A 22496-nucleotide genomic window follows, 5' to 3' on the forward strand; every position below is an offset into this window, starting at 1 on the left:
GCACAATGCTGGTTTTTGCTCTGACATGCCATGTCAACTGTGGGACCTTATATAGACAGGTGTGTGCCTTTCCAAATCATGTCCAATTAATTGAATTTTCCACAGGTGGACTCCAATCAAGTTGTAGAAACATCAAGGATGATCAATGGAAACAGGCTATACCTGAGCTCAATTTCAAGTCTAATAGAAAAGGGTCTGAATACTATGTAAATAAGGTCTGTTTTTTAAAAATTTGCAATAAATGTGCACAAATTAAAAACCTGTTTTCACTGTCATTATTGGGTATAGTGTGTAGATTGATGAGAATTTATTTGTTTTTTACTTAATCAATTTTCAAATAAGGCTGTAATGTAACAATGTGGAAAAAGTCAAGGTGTCCGAATGCACTGTATGTAAAAAATATTCTCCTAAAAGTATACTTTTTTCAAAGGTTCTAATGTTAATATCCCCACTACAACAACAAATACATATGTTTGTCCTTTAAACATTTAGTTGATTTACGTTAATTCTTATGCTGTTCCTTCTGGGACGTGACAATATGGCCAACCGGTGGCATCAAAGCCTCATTGGCCAATACATAATATCAGCAATCCAAGGTTTATATACAGTACCAGTCAAACGTTAGGAAACACCTACTCGTCCCAGGGTTTTTCTTAATTGTTTTTACTAATTTCTTCATTGTAGATTAATAGTGAAGACATCAAAACTATGAAATAACACATATGGAATCATATAGTAACCAAAAGTGTGTTAAACAAATCAAAATATATTTTAAATTCTTCAAAGTAGCCACCCTTTGCCTTGATGACAGCTTTGATTTGTTTAACTCTTTTTTTGGTTTTGATGTCTTCACTATTATTCTACAATGTAGAAAATAGTAAAAAATTAAGAAAAACCCTGGAATGAGTAGGTGTTTCCAAACGTTTGACTGGTACTGTACATCACTGGTCGTGACGAGCTAACAAGCAGCTATGCATCAAGTCCATGTGCACACAAAAGGTACTGTGTTTTAGAGCCTCAACTAAAGACACTTTTTTTGCTACAGCTATTGCGTTACATTATTCAGTGAGTTAGAGACCTTTTCAGGGACCATTCTTTCCTATAGAACACTGGCTGTATTATTACAGGCACTGCAGGCAATCACCGTGACGTAAATCTGCACGGGCCCATTGATGGCCACAGTCATGGTCATTTTACACGCTTTTGTATTAACTGCTTGTGCGCTGAAAATGTTATCAATTAGCATAAACGCATCAATAGAGTGCCAGTTTGAGGCAAAGTGGGCATACTATATATGGCATGATGCCTGGGCAGACAAAAGCTGAGCTTTCTCATGGAACAATTACATGTGCAGCAGTGTGAATTGGTGCTCACAGACAGCCAATCCACTCTAGCGAGTAGCCTCAGGACTGGGCTGCTGGGCAACTTCTGCAATGCTGTATAATTGACTTGTTTCCTTAGGCAATCTTCAGAATTCATTAAATCTCCCACAGATGGCTGCTGCCCGCCTGATAAGATGATTTGTATACACAGCTTCGTTTCAGACCACCTCCCAGGGAGCAGCGCATCTGGACACAGGATGACTCAATGCTGTCTGTCTCTTTCTGCCCTCCTGTCTGTCTGCTTGCCTGTCCATTCTGCAGGATCTTTTCCCAGGAGGACACCGTAACCATGGTTATCCATGTTGCCCTTTTGGTGTGCTTTTATCTGCTGGTGTCATGCTTCCTCTCCACCTTTCTGATGCTCTCCTAATGGGTGATGACTGTCAAGGGGATGTTTCCTAATGGTTAATGCTTTGATTTTCAAAAACGTGTCCTTGTCTTCCAAGGCACTTTACTTGTTTTGTTTTGCTTTGCGAAAAAGAGTTTGCTGCAACAATTAGACTTAGACCTCAGTCGGTAGACCCAGTACAAGAACTACCAAGTTCTGCCCACTAGTTTCTTATCTAAGTCCTAAGTAGCTTAGTTGGTCAGAGGGTGATGATGGAAACACCAAGATATTTGAAATTCCAAGATGCTTCAAATGTATGCACTCATTGTACCTTAAGTCGCATGTGTGTGTGTGGGGGGGGGGGGGCATCCGCTATGTGGCATATAAATACACAAAATCAGTCTCGCAAGCTCAGGGGGGGGGGGGGGGGGGGGGGAGATTGCTGGCTCACTAAGGGAAGTCCATACAATCAACAAGTGTTTGAACAGGCTGCACAACGTGGATGCCTTTGACTACTTGAGCAGTTTAAAGAAGATCATGTGAAATGTGTGTTTAAGTACTAAAGTTGCCTTTGGCATAGAACCACCAGGTAAGCAAAATGCTCATGACTAATATAGGAGAGTATAAAATAGTTCCCTCAAAGTATAAATAAGCTGATCACAAAACAATGGAATACATTGAGGCATGAGAAGAGATCTGCAGTTTGAGGCAGGTTGTTAGGTTCCACAGCAGTAATCCTGGCTGCCACACATCCTGTAATGAATTATGGCAGGACTGGGAGATATATTTCTGCTCAGATGAATTATACTTCTCCTAAAAATAGCCCTGGCTCCTGGCAGTCTGTCACGGCCCTGCGGCGACAACCTGGCTGGCGCATCGGTAGTAATAGTCCTCCGGAAACCAGAGTATCAGGAATTAAGACAGCACTGTAGATGAATAAACTAACTGAAGGTGTTCGAGCCGGCAGGTAGCCCTGTGCATCAATGGACTGGAGAAAAGACCCTAAAGTCACTAAGCCTCACCTCCAAACACTGTCTCTCATTTGATAAGGGACTGGATTGTTAAAGCACAGGTAGGGTTGGACTTTGGCACTAAAAGGGAAGCTGCTCATACTAAATGTATTTATTCAAGAGTCTCAGGGAGTGAAATAAGAATCTAATGGATTGTACACCTGAGAAAAACATTTCATCTAAGAGAAATTCATAGCACAACACTTTGAAATGGATTTGTTTATTCATACTGACTTCAAGTCCTTTGTTAGCTGATGTGCTGATTACCCAGAGCTATTGTGGTTTAATAGCTCTGATGAAAGCCAGTGTTGAACTCAGTGGCTCTGGATTTAGTGGAGAGACATCACTGATCACATTATGGGCCAGAACCCAGAGGTGAGAAGAGCGACTGAGTTGTCAATGGCACGTCCAAACTAAGAAAGTATTTCTGGTACTGTATATCGTCCACCTCATAGAGTTGATTGGTCACACACACAAAGGCCAGGAGCTGTGATAAAGCGGCCAGGCAAACCTCTGCTTTTTTTTAACCCTCCCCCTCTTTCTACTCTCTTTGTTTCTCTCTTTGCCTAGTCCTCTCTGACGCCAGGGTCAGACAAAAGTCCCCCAGGCGACCGCTCTCTCCCCTCTTTCTCTCTCCCATGTCCAAGAGTGTCACTGCGGAGGGCAAAACAAAGATCTAACAGTGCCACCATGACAAGCGGAAGGCGTTTTATATATATATGAGATGTAATCATTCACATCATACGATCAGAGCTGTACTTACATCTGCAAACTTGTGGTTCCTGAAATGAGACTTATTGCACTTCAAAAGCTGCACGGCCAAATTGCAATCTTGCCGATAGCGCTCCTGTCAGGGAGAAGAATAGAACAAGGGGTGAAAGGGTAGGGGTATGGAGAGAGAAAAGGATAACATTTTTGTTTTAAGTTAGAGGTATTCTGGAAACGTCCATTTCTCACAAAGCACTTGGACTTTGATTCTCAGAACGGTGGTTGAACTGTTCAAGGTCTCAATCTTACACACACACATACACACTGTGGTTCTATACATCTAACTTCATATTTGGTATGAGATAACTCAAAGAGGGACAGTGTGACAACACCCACGTTCAACTCCTCCAGCTTGTCGATGGTGTTCTTGGCGTCCAGGAGTTTGTTGGTGAGCTCCACTATCTCCTGGTCCGTGGTCTTCTTGTCTCTCTCCACCTTACGGAGCTGCAGACGGATAATGGTGGTGGGATGCAGAACATTAGAAAAGCAGCGTCATGCATCACTGGCGGAGGGATAACCATAGCCAGCACTAGCTGCAGGACTATGTTTAAGTAAGCACACATGGGGATTTCCTCATTGATTACAGCTAATGCCAGTCTCCTCCTCCAAAGGCTGTTGCTAGCCACTCAGCGCAGCGGTGTGTTGAGAGAGAGAGAGAAACCAAAAAAAAGTACAGCCGCAGAAAATGTCATAAAAACCAATCGATGGCACATTATGAAGGGACAAAGTGGGAGCTCTGGGTCTGAGTCGAGTCACCCTAATAATGCGGTTACTCCCTCTCGCACTCACGCCATACGTTTGGGGAATACAATAACCTAGAACTGCAGTCAAACAGCTGGGCAGGTGACACGCCGTTGTATCGTTAAGAGAGCCAGTGAATGGCTTCCGTTAACATCCAGCTATGTGAGTCACACTAACAGGACAGATGGGTTATGCAGAAATCCATAATAGGCAACAATTGATCAAATACTCTGTAGCTTCAGCACTAATATTAACTGATGCGTCATTATAAAAAATCAGGATTAAGGGGATTTCAGAGGTACCACAGGAATAGCTTGTGGTGCTGATTGGCTATGGGGAGTGTTTTTTAAGTAACCATGACTTCGCCAACAAATTGGGATTGCTACAGTAGGGACCTCACACTATACGTGCAACATTTCTCAAGTTTTAACAGGGGGGGGAAAAAAAAGGAAATAAAAGTAGTTTCTCTGGGCTTCAGTACGTTCTCTCACAGAAAACAATCCCTAAACCGCTGAGCTGGAGAACTTCCAGACTAATTAATTGTGTGTGCGGATCCAAATGCTGTGACTCCTCTGTGTGTGTGTGTGTGTGTGTGTTAACTAGCAAGCAAGCACAGGCCCAGATCATTGCATTAATATTCACCACAGGCTCATTATTATTTATTTTTTTATTGAACCTTTATTTAACTAGGCAAGTCAGTTAAGAACAAATTCTTATTTACAATGACGGCCTAGGAACAGTGGGTCCGACTGCCTTGTTCAAGGGCAGGACGACAGATTTTTACCTTGTCAGCTCGGGGATTCGATCAAGCAAACTTTTAGTTCCTGGCCCAACGCTCAAACCACTAGGCTACCACATCCCACCCCAAATTAGAGCCTCCAGTGAGCCCACTGCGTGGGGTTTGGATCTGCACTGACACCCTGTGAACAGCTGAGAGAGGCCTGGACCACGGCTGCTGTTCTGACCATCTGCTAACACAATATCAACATCATTATTGGTGAACACACCAAGCACAATGTCTTACTTTGGGGGGTGGGTCCTCCCTGCATCTTCTATCTGACATTGTCCATTTACTAGCTAGATGTAAGACTGAAGCCTGCACGGAAGTGAGCACTGAGCAGCTCTGTCCAGTTGTTTTAGAGGTCGTGATCGATCGCACAACATGATTGGACTATGAAAATAGCTCGATCCAATCCTCAGAGGGAGAGGGTGTGGTCACCACCACTAAATCACACTTAGTAGAAAAGAGGAGCCGTCATTCATCTGTCCGTAGAGAATCAGTGAGAAAGGGAGTTACTGAGCGACATATAGACAGAATGAGACCCAGACTGCATCTCCTGCTCCACTGGCTGCCATGTCAATAATTAACCAATTCGCTTTATATATGCTAAACTGAAGAGGCTTCCGAGGAGAAATACAAAATGCACACAGAAATAAGCCAGCCAGCCACTGTGATGCAGAGAGACAGTTTGACTGGGCAATGCCACATCCATAAAACACCAGTGATCTCTTCTACAGCCCATTGAGCTGCAGAGCGTAACACGCCTATGGTAAAGGGGATACACAGTCCACACCGTCCTAATATTGAGTTGCACCACCTTTTGCCCTTCAGAACAGCCTCAGTTCGGCGGGGCGTGGACTCGACAATGTGTCGAAAGCTAATCAACAGGGATGCTGGCCCACGTAGACTCCAATGCTTCCCACAGCGGTGCCAAGTAGGCTAGATGTCCGTTGAGTAGTGGACCATTCTTGATACACACGGGAAACTGTTGAGTGTGAGAAAAACCACCAGCGTTTCAGTTTGACACACTGGTGTGCCTGGCACCTACTACATTAACCCGTTAACAAGGCAAGTCTTTCGTCTTGCCCACATACGCAATCCATGTCTCAATTGTCTCAAGGCTTAAATATATTTTTCTTTACCTGTCTCCTCCCCTTCGTCTACACAAATGGAAGTGGATTTAACAATTGGCATCAATAAGGGATCATAGACTGTCCAGGTGAAAGCTATGTCATGGAAACAGTTCCTAATGTTTGTACACTAAGCGCACAGAGAGGTGGGGGACTTGAAAACTAAAAAAGTTTCAATCACTGGGCACACCCAGAGATACACATAATCGCCCGGCCCTTCATGCCCAACCCAGCCCCCATGCATAGGGGCCATAGCAGAGCTACACAGACAGGATGATGACTGCGGGACATCTGGAGCAGTTTGCCAGGACAAGACAAGAGGATGGGGAGACTTTCCTAGTTCAGATGCGACAAGCAGAGCAGTAATGAACATGACAACTGCAATAAATGCTCAGGGGGAGGATGGAGGGAGGGAGACAGGAGAGAAATAGAATGATCACGCAACTGCGTAGACCCAGGTTTGACTGATAGCAGCCTGATGATGATGAGACAGCCCGTCACGAAGCAGCAGCATGAGAGAGAGGGAGAGAATGAGAGAAACAGACAAGAGAGAGAGAAAAAAAGAAAAGAGACGGATGGTGAAAACAAAAGACAACACAGAACATTTTGGTCTCTTCTTTTGGACACTTGGCGAGATCTCCCATGCGTCATCGGCTAATATGGTTTCTGATTGCGAACTCCTCTAACGCAGCACGTCAGAATAGGTTGAAACTGGCTCGTCATTTAAGCCTGGACTGTTAGACAGTGGTCCATAGGCCTACTCCAAAGCCACACAATCAGAACCGGGAAAATTGCATCAATTTAGGCTTAACACAAAAATAATGGAATCCACAAGGATGAGGAAGGATTTGTGAGCTGTGTGCTAGGGACGGCGGCGAGGACGCGATAATTCGATTCAAGGTTCGCAATTCGTTTAATAATTGAATCCAAAAATGTACAAATGCAACCATTGTGCAGGTTAAATTAATAAGCAGTGACCGACAACAATGTCTGTCAAATGCTGTGAAAACGTGTAAAGATTTGTTTTCCGTCGTGCATCAGAACAACCAGTAATTGGAACAATAGATGGCATACTGCGAACGTTTTGAGTTCAGCCAAGTTCCACGGTAACATGCAAGAACTCAAAAATGATGAGAGGACTCAAAACACAGACATCGTTTTAACTGCCTATCCCTACTGTGCATTCTTTTTTTTTTTAAAGGCCACCGTTGACAAGGTGACTGTGGGGGTCAGAGCATGTTTTGGACAGAGTAATCCTCTGCCAATTGCAAAGAGATTACCTCACATCAGGGCCAGCCTCACTCATTCGCACACACAAACAAACCACCTGTCCCAAACACAAAGCGCCAACCGGCCCATCAGTCCTCGTCTGTTTTCCTAAAGCTACCTCCTCTACAATGACAATTAACAGGGCTGGACTGAAGTCAGAATCAGACAGTAGAATGTTTGCAGAGTAAATCTGTGGTGTGAATCCAGTCTGGGTAGGGCTAGCCTGTGGGTAATGGGCAGTCAAGTGGGATGGCTTGTAGTGGTGCTCAGATCACTTGCCATGCGGAGAGTTGGCAGTTGCACACTACACCAAGCAACATCATTTATTTCCCTGTCAGTGTAAAACAGAGCAGCTTGAACTTTGATTTTGTCACACAGCTATCACAGAGGGCAGGGGATCGTACCACAGCCCCCAGCAAAGGATCACAGCAAACTATTTCGACATTAGTCAATCTACATATTTATGGGAAATTAATATTTGGCCAGTGGGAACGTTTGCTTTGACTAAATGTGATTGGATGAGAAAGAATAGACATAACGTATGCACACGCATACACATACCACCAACAGAGACGGGCTAATCAAACAACCATCACACATGTGTAAACAGCAGCATACATATTAGAGGACATAGATGCATACTTTATGTCCTGACACACAATATCTGATTGGTTGTATGGTTGATGAGTCGTATTATAATCATCCAATAAAACGTACAGCATCATACAGAGGTTACTATGTTTTAAAGGGACAGTGTGGGATTTGACATTGTGGGAATATGTAATAGAGTCCCCTGGTTGTCACCTAGTGTGGTTTCGGGAGCGTGTGTGAGCTCGCGCACACAGACACACGTTTGCCTGGCGTGCTGCCTGGGGGAATAGCAGAGCTGTGGACCTTCCCATCTCCAAGAGGGGCTAGCAGAGACATGGGTGATGGAGAGAATTGACTTCAAATGAAAGGCCAGATCATTCTGTGCTAATTCCTTGCAGCACTCTGCACCACAGAACCTTCCAAAAGAGACCCTGCGGCATAATTAGCTGACAGGTGTGGGATAATGGCATAATGAGAGGGCTCTTAAATAAAAAACACACCGCTGTATGGGAAAGGTTCTTCCCCAATACAGAATAACTCCACTGACCTGGCATGCTGGGAATCTCCTTCGACATAGAAACCTTTGGACGTTGTAGTGTTTGCAAATCTACAATACTTTTGACCAGGGAAAGGTTAAAAGGAAAAGCAGTATTTGGGGAAATGGAGTACAGGTTAAGTTGTGTGTAAATGTTTCCTTTCAAAAAAAGTAGTCACCAGAAGAACATGAAATATTTATGTCCAATGAACACCTATAGATAAGCAAAGAGGGCAGGTGGGAGAGTTGAAAGGTGAAAGGTTACCAGGGAATGAAGCTTCTCCTCCAGGTCCTGGTTGGCCCTCTGGGAGGCGGTGTAGCTGTTCTGCAGTCTGTGGAGGACAGAATGTGTCTCAGTTAATAGTACCGTGTCTACAGAGCTGAGCCCCATCCAGATAGAACACGTATTGGAAACCCACAGATGCTATTGCTGCAGAGACTGAGACACAGAGCCCACTGGTACAGAACGTAGCACTGCAGTAAAATAACTCGTCAACCACTTTTCTTTTTCAGTGCAATCGCCTCCCATCATAGTTCAGATTACGCGGTTGTCTTCTCGTGCGTCTTGTCTGGTTGTCAAATGAATAATTCAAATTGCCATATAGACCAGAATTATCTCCACAATGAGGCACCAGAAAACAGACAAATCCTGCAGTACAAGTATGCAAGCAGTTATCTTGGCAGTCACATCCATGCACATTTAGTTCACTTTATTTCCATTGCTACTCAACAGCAGCACGGTACGAATCCTCTCAGACTTAATGAAGCCATCAGAGTTTTGCTCGCTCCGGTTTTCAACAGGTTAGACATTCGGAACAAATTACGAGAGATGGGAGGAAAAGGGAGAGAGGGGACTGTATTAAACCCATTTCAATAGGACCAATAGCAATTACTTTCCCACTATCCACTGCCTCCTAAATTGGCTAGATAAATTCCTCAAAAAAGTGAGAGGTTGTGTATTTCATGGAATGCAATTATGGAGAACATTTTAAAAAAGGGCTAAAATGGCAACATACTGATTTTCCACATAGCTTTGCAGGACATGTTTGAGGTATTGATGTTCCTGTTGTATAGGACCCCTGATTGGGCACCACCTTCAGTCACGCTCACACTTTGTAATGGTGAGCAACAGTAAAGAGGTGTGGTAGTCCAGAAGTTCAGGGCACTAAAGTGCGCCACGCCTTAAGCTTTCAGTAAGCGTGAATCATGATAAACTATGCTCAAGTCAACTCCCTTTGAGACTTTTTTTTTTTTAAACCAAGAAACAGATGTTTGGAGAGAAAAACATCTATTTAAAAAAAAGGTCATCACTTCTCGGTCCCATTGTTAAATTACAAATATTTCTCTCACAGAAACCCCAGAGGGTATGAACGCAGGACTGTCATCTGAAAATCCAACACATGAAATCCAATATAAGTCTAAGAAGCACACAAATGATGCTCACAAAGCACTCTGCCCGTCACCCTTTCCACCGAGAGGGGATTACAAGGCCAGAGTCTAACAGCCGGTGATCCTCTCCGTGGTAGTCAGGTCTGCACCAGGGCCAGGCTCTAGCCTACTAGTTTCATTTCCTCTTTCTGCCATGAGCCATGCTGGGTGCTCATTTGACCACGCAGACGTGAACGTGTCACAATAACTGCTGTCCCCGGGCCAACTGGCCACGTGATTGATTCATTGATCAAACAATATTGCACATGGACACGCGCACAGGTTTAACCTCATCTATATTACAACCCTAATGCAATGAAACTAAATCGCTATTGTAGTGTCCAGGGTGATACCAGTGTGTATCAATGGGATTCATAGTACAAAACCTCTGGCTTTTTAAGACATATTTCCCAAAGGGCTGTCCTTCCCAATAACACCAGCATCTCTTCTTACCCCCCATTGCATTCCTCACTAATCATAAAGGCTTCGCTGCAAATCACCGCCAATGACTTTCACTGTCTTTTTCCCCCAATCAAAAGTGAATAGACATTTGAGCAAAGCTCACCGATTCCCACCGAGACCACAGCAGTGCCCATTTACATTTGACATTCGAGTCATTCAGCAAACGCTCTTATCCGGACTTACAGTATTGAGTCCATCGTTCACACTCCCGCAGCATTTCAGGGTTTCAGAGGGTAGACATTGATCGGACTTTGCGCTGATGGACTTCAAATTGGGGAGCGCAATTACAGTCACTTGATGGCTCCGCTAAGAAGTCAGATTGAATAGTCTGGCAGCCGTAAACGAATCAAACAAAGTCCTCAGAGAGTCACATGTGAATGCTGCTAATGGGTCTGGTAAAGTAAATAAATAGCTAAATAAAATACAAAAATTGTCGTAATTACAACAATTGGCTTTTCATTCCCAGAGCCTTTTCAGATATTGATCTCTGAAAACATCTGTGTAACGGTGCTGCCCGGTGATAATCAGATAGGACATACGAGTGGAGCACACTAGTTAACTGATGGTAATCCAATTAAACCCTCATCTTTGCTGAAGCTGTATTTGAATGTGTGATCATCTAGTACGGAAATGCAGATGGACCATCGCACAGGCATGTTAGCCTCATTCTGTGATTTATTGATGGAAACACTGCAGGGATAGTGAAAGTGACTGGTTGCTCAGAGCGAAAAACAGGAAGATTCCTCTTGATTGGAGATAAACTGGGATGATTGCTTTTGAATGTGACACACACAACACACGAGATTTGAAATGAGCAGCCACGTGGTTTTTCCCTGGAATCTTGACTTAAACTTCACATTAATGCAACCCAGAGCCAAAGCATTCGTAACAGTAAAATTAGCTAATCTATTTCTCCACATACATGTGGACAGCGAGATGAAAATGAAATAGCACATTGACATATAAAGCTATAGGAAATGTATTACGAAAATAATTCAAAAGCAAGCAACATATTTAACGATCAAAATGCTTAAGAAACAAAATGGCAACCATTAGCACCCGACAGCAGATATGGGAAAATGTGTTGCCGCCCTGTGTCCTCCCTCTGGAGGAGTTTAGGGTTTCCTGTGTGTGGTGGTGGGAAACTCATCCATCATTACCATGACACTTCCATAATAACATATGCTTTACAATCTCATTAAAGTGAGAGAGTTTGTCTCAAATGGTGGATTATGCATACCAACCATTACGCACGTGTCATGTTGGCCTCTTTAACCTGCACTTAAACTCAAATTAGGAGCAAAACAAAATACTCAAATCTATTTTAATTTTTGTATTTTTTTTTTTAGGAATCAAAGCGCGCATTTTCCAGGCTTTTCAAGACCAACTTTCGTTAAATAAGCTTTTATCGCTAAACTGTGAACATTTTAAATCTTTATTTAACAAGCTACAAAGTTGTACACAGGTGGGACTGGGCCTGCCCCTTTTCTTCAGAAGTAACTTGATTGACAAGCAGATGTGTAGAGTTTGATTTATTAACCAAAAACTGAGAGGCGGGTTGCAGGTGTATTGCCAGGGAAAGCAGGAGACGCTTTTAAATCAAGAGGTTCTTCAACAGCGGAAAGATTGAAAGAAAGACAAATGTCAGAAGAACCATAGTTGTGTGCCCCTAATGTGGTATAGAACGAAGTCAAGAACATAAACAACTAAAACGTTTGTTCTGGCTCAACATTCAGGCTCTGAGTTCTAACTCAAAAAGGGACTGGTGGTCATGTATTGTAGAGGAAGGCCTGACGTTGTCACTAACTAGGGCTGACAGAGGAAGTGTGGTCAGGCGCTGAAGAGTCCTATGGTAACATCCTCCCATTGAACAACATTCTGAAATATAGATAGATACATCATAGATAAAACAGCAGACTTTCTGGCATCTACATTTTTTCCATGTGGCAGAAACTTAACAAAACTCCCCCCAACCCTCCCCCCACCCACACCGCTCTCAAATAGACGATCCAACATGCCCAGAGGTTGAAGAAATTAAAGTAACAACTAGCTGCATAATCAGATGCCTAAGCTCTCATTAATTCAACAGCTTTGATCAGATTCATTAAAAATGGATTGCCGGGGAAGGTATTCATTTCATCTTTATGTTTCCGAAAAAAGTGAGGTTGGGAGAGGAAGTGAGTGTCCGGTGTAACGGAATGAAATATTATCCATGTCAGGAAGTGGCAAGAGTGCCTCCCATAACATTGATAATGGGCTCAGGAAATGAGGGAGGTTACACTCGTCACCTGCGGAACTTGTCTCTCATCTTCTCCAGGTCGTCGCGCGTGCGACCCATCTCCCCCTGCATGTAGTGGCGGCTGGTCTCAAACTCTGTCTCCATGGCCTCCATCTTGTGGGTGGTGTGGGAGAGCCGCCGGCGAAGCTCTTCATTCTGCTGCTGCAGGATCCTGGAGGGGAGAGGGAGTGGTAGAGAGGTGAAGGTGGGGGGGGGGGGGGGGGGGGCAGTCAGCCCAGGTGCAGTGGAATGACTCACAGACAGTACTGTATTCACACATAGTGACTAGACTGACAAGACAAACAGAGAGCCATGGGAACTTGCTTCAGCCACAGAACTCACCCAAAATTCAGGGTCACAGTTTATTGAAAATAATGTCAATGGGAATAGAGAATTCATAATTAACAACTACGATTAACATGAGGGGTAAATGTCATATGTGAAAGAAAGGTCCATGCACATGAGTGCATATTTATGACAGAAAGTATGCGTCTTTTCTGTGTGTGTATGAGAGAGAGCGAACACATGGTTGTCCACAGCACTCGTGTGTGTGTGTGTGTGTCGGGTGGCTGCCTGCCTTTGTCCTAGTGTGTCTGTGGAGTTTAATGGGAGCAGCTGTTAGGACGCTGGGGGGACGGAGCAGCTGCCATGGGACATGACACATCTGCCATCTGCCACAATCCACTGTCCACAATCCTGTCACCACACCGTGTGTCGCACTATGCAGCATCCAGCCACCCACTCACTCACTGCACATTGATTAAAACCACTGTTTTCAGGGTCTCTGTCCTACCGGCTCAGACAGACCCAAATACCTAGGGGGCCGCTCTGCTGCATGACAGCAGTTAGCAGCAAAAAAAAAAAAATCTCCTAACTACAGTCCACCGATGTATGTTCAAGTAAGACTTCCAGTGCGCTCAGATTAGGTTGTGAGAGCCAGGCAATTGATCGGCAGACGGGGGACCACAACAGGAGCATCCAGGTGCGTTACCCTGTCATAGGGTGTGATTGGGTGTGACAGGGTGGAATGAAGTTAGCCCTCGCACCGCTATCGGTTCCCCCGTGCTGCATCTGCAATAGTCAAATGGGACATTTTCCCCCACCTAACAGCTGGCGGACACAAAATCTTTAAAATCGACAAGCTCCCGTCCAAACTTCCAGAGCAACAGGGTAGTCCTCTTCACAAAGTTGACAGCTCCGGAGGGGAAGGAAGGAAAATGCCCACGTGTATCCTACACATGCAGACACACTTTGCCAACCAAAACCAGGGCGACTCAAGAAAAGAGAACATCAATAATTCATGGTATGTTACGGTTGGTGGGGCGGCAGCCAATGTTTTATTCTATAATTACACACAGGATTTCACATTCTCTGCACGGTTCTGTTCCGTTTTGGCTCTTTCAGGGCACGGGTTTGAGGAAAAAGGCAGAAAATTGGTTTTTGGCACAGTCTGTGGGTACTACCCTGTAACCCTGTACAAGTTTACTTGAGCTAAGTATGTGTGCGCACACACACACACACACACACACACACACACACACACACACAACACATATGTTTATGCGGATTATGACATGAGAAACATGAGCTCAGATCCTATTCAGATCACAGAGAGTGGGTGTGTAAAAGAAGCCAAGCTTACGCCTTACGTTTAAAAAAGAAGAAGAAGAAGAAGAAACAACAAAAGGAGCGTAATCCACTCTGCTATGCTGTAAATACACATAAGCAGTGAGGGATAAAAATGTACATTAATTATACGGTAGAATACACGCTTTCACAGAACTGCTGCTGCTAACCAATGCACAGTGTGTATAAAAGCAAGGCGTGGCTACCATTAGATCTAAACTGGATGATTGAGCATTACAGTGCAACAGCAAAGGCAAAATGAGCATGTCACAGCATAAAAGGTGTCTTGCGATTACAGACTACCCAGAACCGGAGTGCACTGCGGTTAGGGTCCTTTTTAGGCTGTTACAAAACACCTCTAACAGCCTTGCACATCGAGATGCTCCCCGGGAGCCAAACAGGAGGAGTGGTAAATTAAGGCGCAATGGAAAAATAACTGTGATAAGAGAAAATAGATATTCCCAAGCTTTCAGAAAGGATTTTGAAAGACTGGGATTGGGAAACGGTCTTTCAATTCACTTGTAAAACACATCCTTAGAGGTTCAGGGGTTTTACGTGCATTACACCAGGGTTGCCCAAACTGGTGACCCTAACTACATGTTCTCCCTTTCTTGTTTTAAAATTGTTGGACATAAAAGACTGCAAAAACACCAAAAGTATTCCCACACATAAGAGAGATATACACTGAGTGTACAAAACATTAAGAACATCTTTCTAATATTGAGTTGCCCTTTTGACCTCTGTATCGAAAGCGTTCCACAGGGATGCTGGCCCATGTTGACTCCAACGCTTCCCACAGCTGTGTCAAGTTGACTGGATGTCCTTTGGGTGGTGGACCTTTCTTGATACACACAGGAAACTGTTGAGCGTGAAAAACCCAGCAGTGGTGCAGTTTTTGACACAAACTGGTGCACCTGGCACTTACTACCATACCCCGTTCAAAAGGCACTTAAATATTTTGTCTTGCCCATTCACCCTCTGAATGGCAGACAAACACAATCCATGTCTCAAGGCTTTTAAAAAATCCTTCTTTAACCTGTCTCCTCCCCTTCATTGACACTGATTGAAGTGGATTTAACAAGTGACATCAATAAGGGATCATAGCTTTCACCTGGATTCACCTGGTCAGTCTGTGTCATGGAAAGAGCAGGTGTTCTTAATGGGAAACCATTTCTGACAAAACTATTGTGACTTTAGTTGGACTTTTCTGACCTTTCCCATTCAGAAGAGTATGGTGGAAACAACGGGATGGAGAGAGGAAGATCGGTCTGTCAACCGATGTACTGGTAATCCCATTCATCTGAGAAACAGTCCTCTGCAGCATACGCAGTAGACGAACAGCCACCATTCTATAGAACAGCATGACAAAACTCCACTACCGCTGGGGAGACAGACTCAGCTCTGGCCTATCTGGAGACTTGAGGAGCTCTAGGGCAAGAGTGGGTGACTCAGCTCAGGTTGTATTCAGTTAGTCAGACACAGAATCATTCAACATCCCACACCAGCACAGGGGCATCTAGGCCAATCAGTGACATTGCTTGTGTGCCACAAAGGAGCTTATCAGCATTTACCACCACAAGGAAGAGAAGGGGGGGGGGGGTCCGACAGCAGCTACGTCAGCGGCAATTCATTAAGCATTGCTGCCTGATGATGCCCACACACGTGGATGGTGGCCTGACTATATTTACCCTTTATATCTCGTTCACTGACACCAAAGGGAACTTCACTGTAGCGTACCAGAGCCAGCGCTGGGCTAGACTTTACTGCGAGAGGCTAAAATGACACAAACATGCACCGTCACACACGCAGCTGATAGATTTGGTAGTAATTAGCCGACTATAGGGATTCTTTTTTGGGAGAGGAAGTGGAGCAGAGGAGGACCGCAGGACTGCTGGAGGTGAAAGTTCGAGCTGTAATTACAACCAGTGTTCAGTCTCTGTACTAGTGGCCAATCCTGCACGGCTGGTGGTAATGGACTCCCCCACATACCCAGAGCTGCTTTCTCTCATTAGCTGTGTGGAGTTTTCACAGCTGGGGGAAGGAGGGGGGGTTCCAGCAGGGAGACGCCACTGATCACATCGATTCACTTTGAGCCCAGGCTGGGGTGGGAGAAGGAGGCGGCAGGGGGGGTGTGGGTGACGGATGTTGGCGCTAACAGCAACCTGCTCCTCTTCCACTCTCGCTCGCCCACCTGCGCAGCACCCTTCCCACCACACCGCAGGGGCTTGTCATCATAGCACCATATGGGATCAGCCATGTCTCTATGAACCCTCCCTCCCCTTAGCGTTACTGACGCAGAAGCTGGGCGTCTGAGTGCGGCCTGCCCGGCTCCCTCTCCTCAGGAAGTGTCTAGACGGGAGCAGCTGGGGCTCCTGGGAAGGGCTGGCTGTGGCTTGGTGCCAACCTGGCCGTTTCCTATAAGCAGCCTATCTACCCAGTGCCAATCAGGTCACGCCACCCGGGGCTACAGCTTCCCACACAGTAGACTGATGTATACAGTACACACTGAGGTGGTGTCAAAACTGGGCTCAAAGTGAAGCAGGCAAATAGACACAGAAACCCATAGCCAAAGAAGTCATGCTGAGATTCACTGTTTTCTGTTCGTCAAAGTCAAATTTAGTATTTTCAATCCTGTGGCTGAAGCATTTCTCACCGAAAATACAGCACATATTTGTCAAAGCATAAGTAGATTATATAATAATTACTTACTTGATCCTGTCTGCATCTGATAAGGAGTCCTGCAACAACAAACATCCTATTAGTTTGGCCATTGTAGATATGTTTGCTACAAAAACAGACATTTTGCTGGACCGGCAATCATTACTGGCTGTAATTAGTCATTTCTTTTAAAAAGGCTCTCCATCTACAACCTTGAGGCATTGAGCTAGGCAGACAACGAACAGACCTGGGAAACATTGGAGATGCACTCCGCAACAACAATACACCATTTCAAAAACACTCACCGGCTTTCAAGGACTGAACTAAGCAGAAATTGTACCAAAAAAAAGTTCCACATTTATATTAACCAATTTCGCACTGCACAGAATTCAGATTCCTTGGTAGTTTTCAGTGTTAGCCACATTTCTGTTGAAGCCGAAGGGTTAGAGAGATAAGCAGACAATTTTACAGGATGTCTCTTAGTTGCACAGGCCAATACGTCTTATGGAGCTATGAAATCAATTTGACAGCCCCTGTCATTCTGCAACAACAACAAAAAAGACACAAAAAAAAAGACTTGAGTTTACACAGAAGAGCAGCCTGCGCATCTACGGCACTTAAGAGGCTAGTTATCAGCACCACATTTATGAATATTGTATTCTCATCTCTGTAGAATAATTTCACAGTATTAATCCAGAATATCTTTACAACATAATGGCCAGTCTCAACAACGGCTATACACCGAGTGTACAAAACATTGTCATGATCTTTCCACTGACCAGGTGAATCCAGGTGAAAGCTATGATCCCTTATTGATGTCAATTCCACTTCAAATCAGTGTAGATGAAGGGGAGGAGAGAGGTTAAAAGGGTTTTTTAAGCCTGGAGAAAAACTCAATATTAGGACGGTGTTCTTAATGTTTTGTACACTCAGTGTAGCGCTATAGCAGAATGCAGTGCATTAAAATAAAAATATCTAAAAGTAAAAAACTAATATGACACAGATGCACAACACGGACCTTTTCAGTTTGGATTGGACTAGAAAGCTGGCTAGTGAATACCACTTGAGTGTTTGTACAGTACGTTTCTACTCGAGCCATCTAGGGAAATTACTTACCTTCAGTTATTGGCGAATGTAATTTCAATTTATAATATGGCGAGAGTTGTAGCTAAGCAACTCGCATGTTGAATCCGCTCGACACAATACACAGATATTTGTTGAGAAGGCTTCCAATTATTTTTCTGGGAGGCGTACAACAATGGAGGGGAAGGGGGGGAAACTTCTCACATACCTTGACCTGTGAGAAAATAGAAAAAGAGAGGTGTTGTGATACTGTTTCAGAGTGAGGAGGCTGGGGCACGTATTTAGCTGTGGGTTTATCCATAGCGTCCTTGTGCTGTGTTCTGGTGTCCAGCTGAGAGGACTGGTGCCGTTTTCTCTGGTGATGGTCTCTCTGCCGACTCTTGTCCTCGCAATCAGTCTCACTGCAGCGTCGAGAGCTGGAGTCCCCGCCACCCCCCACACGGCTGTAGATGGGCCCCTCAGCTTTGGGCCTCGCTCCCTCCCTAAGGGGGTCTGCCCTACACTTCTCTGCATTCTGGTCAGGGATGTCCTTCGGGGTGGGGTGCCAGGTCTTTGGTCGACCTTTTTCCTTCCTGGAAGGCCTGTCCCTGTCCAGCGCCGAGGACCACTCGTCCCACGGCCGGCTCATCGCAGGGTTCCTCTCGGTTCCTCGCTTCTTCTTCACTTCGGGAGTCAGGGGAGAATTGTGTGCCTGGTGCTGAGGCTGGTTTCCCTTAACCGGTCTTGTGTCCTCTTGCTGTTTTCCACCCAGCATTTGCATTCTGGCAGGGCTGATGAGCCTGGTGGTGACAGCATCCAGGAAGTTGGAGAACTTCAGCTTATTTTCTAGGAATTGGATCATTCTTTCTGAGGTTGCTGAGCTTTGCGAGGTGGAGGACGGGGTTATCTGTCTGGTTGAGGTGGTCTTGGCCAGAGACCTCCTCTGGGGCTTCTGGCCTCGGCTCTGGCCCAGCATCTCGGCAGACTTGGACTTCCTGAGGTCTGAGGAGTGGACGCCCAGCTGGTTGGGCTGCTTTAGGATCCCCTTAGGAGGGAGGGCTAGTCTCTGGAAGGAAGTCTGCTGGTGGTGCTGACCTCCTCTGGGAACCAGGATCTCTGCATTGTCCTTGAAGACCAGCGAGCGCTCCAGGCTGCGACTGGACTGGGCTGGAGAGGTAGAGTAGCCACCTCGCTGGGAGTCATCTGAGCGGAGGTCTTCGTCTCCAGAGAGAGCGAGTAGGCCCTCACTGCGGCTCAAGAAGCGTCTCATCCCCTGCAAGTCCCTGGCTGCCTGGTTGGCTGTGACACCCACTGTCATGCCTCTATGGCTGAAGATTTTGGGTGGGGGCAGGACAGTAAGATCCAGGCTGGACAGGCTGGAGACATCCAGCTCACTGTCCGAGAGCAGAGACCAGGAGGAAGAAAATATATTGCGGCTCTCAGGACTAACTGGGCATTTCAGGTAGGGGTCTGTGAACCTTGTTCGCTGAAAACCTGGAGTATGGTTTGGAATGCGAATTACCTGGCAGGGGTCAGGAGGGTTGGGGCCAGCGGTGTTGGCAAGCGCAGGCGGCGTGCTCCCACTAAGGTCCTCTAGGAACGAGGGCAAGTTGTTGCGCGACTCGCGGTGCTGAGGCGGAGCCTTGCGGTACGGCTTCCTGGCCGGGGTAGCGCTCGTCATCCTTGGTGCTCAGCGTCTGTCCGGTCGGTTATTCCTGCCAGGAGACAAGCATTAGATGTGGTAGAAGCGACACCAGCCCTGAGCCCTGCCCTGTGCAAAAAGCCAGCTGTAAAGGTCTGTGTCCAGTTCCCCTCCCTTTCTCTCCCTCCATTCCGACCATGCCTACTCTCTCCCTGGCTCTCTCCACTCTCCCTCTCTCCCTCTCTCCTAAAGCGGTAGCAACAAAAAAAGTGGTTTGAATCAATAGGCTTTGATGAGAGCAGTAGCAGTGGGCAGAAAAAGAAACGACTGCCTGGTGCAAACTGTCTGTAGTGGAGAGTGGAGGGAGGGGTATGGGATGCCACTTCAAATAAACATCAAACACAATTCATGTGTCGTGATGGAGGATTTTTTAAATATCTGCCTGCAGAGTATGTTGTGTGCATACGTGTATGTGGAATAGAATGAGAGAGAGGAAAATCTGAGCATGCCCTCAAGCCTACAATTGATTACAAGCAGAAGTGTGTTCCCAATAGAGGAACTCTTAAACTACAGTCCACTGACTGGAAGCATTGTGGGCTAAGTTTAGAATGTAAAAACTAGGCATATTCGTTAGGAAAAGAAGCCACACCCCCTACCAAAATCAAAACCATGGAAAACACACACACGCTCCGGAAGGCACTTTTAGGAACACAGGCACACCCACACACACTAGTGGCTGTAAATGACTAAGACGCTGAACAGGAGAAGAGCCTGTCACTATATCTATTCTGATTGATGACTTGGCTTTTGCTGAGTCACTCTGTAGCCCTGTGGATCCAATTGCCACAGAGAGTGGAGAAACACCAGAGAGCCGTCTATCCTTCCTGCAGCATTATACACGTTACTTATGCCCCAGTCTGATGCACTCATTGCACTGTAAATGAGTCCGCATGCTTTCCAGCCGAAACCATTCTGAAGAGTTTGTGCATATATCATGACATTTTGGTCTTTGGCAAGATTTTTTTCCCCCCCAGTTGTTCATGCACACATTTTTTTTTTTTTTTGAGGCAAGCTGAAGTCTACGCCCCTTCATCAGTCAACAGTAGGGATTCTTCAATTAAATGTTTGTCATTCAATGAGACAAATCATTTTTATGCAAATTTCACTTGAGGAAACACTGCAGCAAACATCTTAGTTGGATGTAATATAACACGCGACAGATCTCCTTGGCAAAAAAAACGTGAAAACTCAAATCTGTCATATACTTATCTTGGAGGAAGGGTATACTGGCTACGGCATCTTAATTTTTTTTGACAAACAGTACTATTGCCGCGTTTTTCTAGCGAAGGTCTTTTAAGGGAGTATGCGAGCAAATACCCGCCAGCCGAACTGAAAGTATGCCGACAACTTAAGCCATAGAAATCCTCTTAAGAGGTTCAGATACAATAAACCAGATTGAAGATCAGCACTCGAGATACCCTAAGAACATGCCACTTCGATACAGCTAAGACCAGAAGTGACATCTTCATGGCAGGTTAGGAGAATTTACACAGGTCAGGAAAGTTAGCATAGCAGGTGAGAAGAATTATGTTAAGGTTTGGAAAAGGGTTTGAAGCGGTGTGTTTTTAGGGAGTCCCATCAGCACTTTGCTATGTATCCCTGGGGAGAGCATTCTGAGAAATCTGAATGATTAGGAAAACATTATGGAATAAAGGAAGGTTTAACCACCTCTGGCTTGGTTCAAAGATTCCCTTCATTCAAAACAGTGCATAATTGCACGACTGGATTATGCCCTGGGGGGACCAATGAACATAAGCCATTGATCAGTCCACCGCTTCCTGGGTCACAGATGCCCCCTCCACCCCTGTTCTCTCTCATGTCCCACAAATACCCCAGCAGCACAGGGGTGTTCATCATGTTGCTCTTTTTACAGTGTGTGAACCCCGCTGACGGGTTCATTGGGGAAAATAAAGGGAGGGAAAGGCTGGTGCGTCACAGTGGAATTCCAACGAAAGATCAATGACCTTCACCACATGGTCAGAACTAGTGTATGCGACGTCAGAGCAGAGTGCCAATCCAATCAAACTATAAACAGTGGGGAGAACAAGTATTTGATAACCTGCAAAATCGGCAGTGTTTCCTACTTACAAAGCATGTAGAGGTCTGTCATTTATCATAGGTACACTTCAACTGTGAGAGACGGAATCTAAAACAAAAATCCAGAAAATCACATTGTATGATTTTTACACAGCCTCTCACAGTTGAAGTGTACCTATGATAAAAAAATTAGACCTCATGCTTTTACATGCTTTGTAAGTAGGAAAACCTGCAAAATCAGCAGTGTATCAAATACTTGGTCTCCCCACTGTATGTCACATGCGCCGAAAAGCTTACTTACAAGCCCTTATCCAACAATGATATTAAGAAAAATGAGTTTTTTTTTTCATTGTCATGCCCTCTTCATGACTGTCTTGGTGTGTTTGGACCATGATAGTTTGCTGGTGATGTGGACATCAAGGAACTTGAAACTCTCGACCTGCTCCACTACAGCCTCGAAAAGAATGGGGGCTTGTGCAGCCTGTCTTTTTCTGTTGTCCACAATCATCTCCTTTGTCTTGATCACGTTGAGGGAGAGGTTGCTCTCTTGGCACCACACGGCCAGGTCTCTGACTTCCTCCCTATAGGCTGTCTCATCGATGTCGGTGATCAGGCCTACCACTGTTGTGTCGTCTGCAAACTTAATGGTGTTAAAGTTGTGCTTGGCCACGCAGTCATGGGCGAACAGGGAGTTCAGGAGGGTAATAA

The 22496-nt window shown here is 45.2% G+C and overlaps 1 protein-coding gene across 3 annotated transcripts in view; it reads right to left on the reverse strand.

Moving 5' to 3' along the window:
* tjap1 (tight junction associated protein 1 (peripheral)) overlaps positions 1-22496 on the reverse strand; it is a 75383-nt gene that overhangs the window by 8978 nt on the left and 43909 nt on the right. For all 3 annotated transcript variants that reach the window (XM_020481595.2, XM_020481594.2, XM_020481596.2), the window contains 6 exons: positions 19572-19764; positions 17039-17067; positions 12714-12875; positions 8801-8867; positions 3825-3932; positions 3484-3567 (listed from right to left, as the gene is read on the reverse strand). In XM_020481595.2, the coding sequence (XP_020337184.1) occupies positions 3484-3567; positions 3825-3932; positions 8801-8867; positions 12714-12875; positions 17039-17067; positions 19572-19730 (609 nt within the window). In that variant the 5' untranslated portion in view covers positions 19731-19764. The remainder of the gene's footprint in view (positions 1-3483; positions 3568-3824; positions 3933-8800; positions 8868-12713; positions 12876-17038; positions 17068-19571; positions 19765-22496) is intronic.

Source organism: Oncorhynchus kisutch, linkage group LG4 (genome assembly GCF_002021735.2).
Source record: "Oncorhynchus kisutch isolate 150728-3 linkage group LG4, Okis_V2, whole genome shotgun sequence".
Taxonomy (NCBI): domain Eukaryota; kingdom Metazoa; phylum Chordata; class Actinopteri; order Salmoniformes; family Salmonidae; genus Oncorhynchus; species Oncorhynchus kisutch.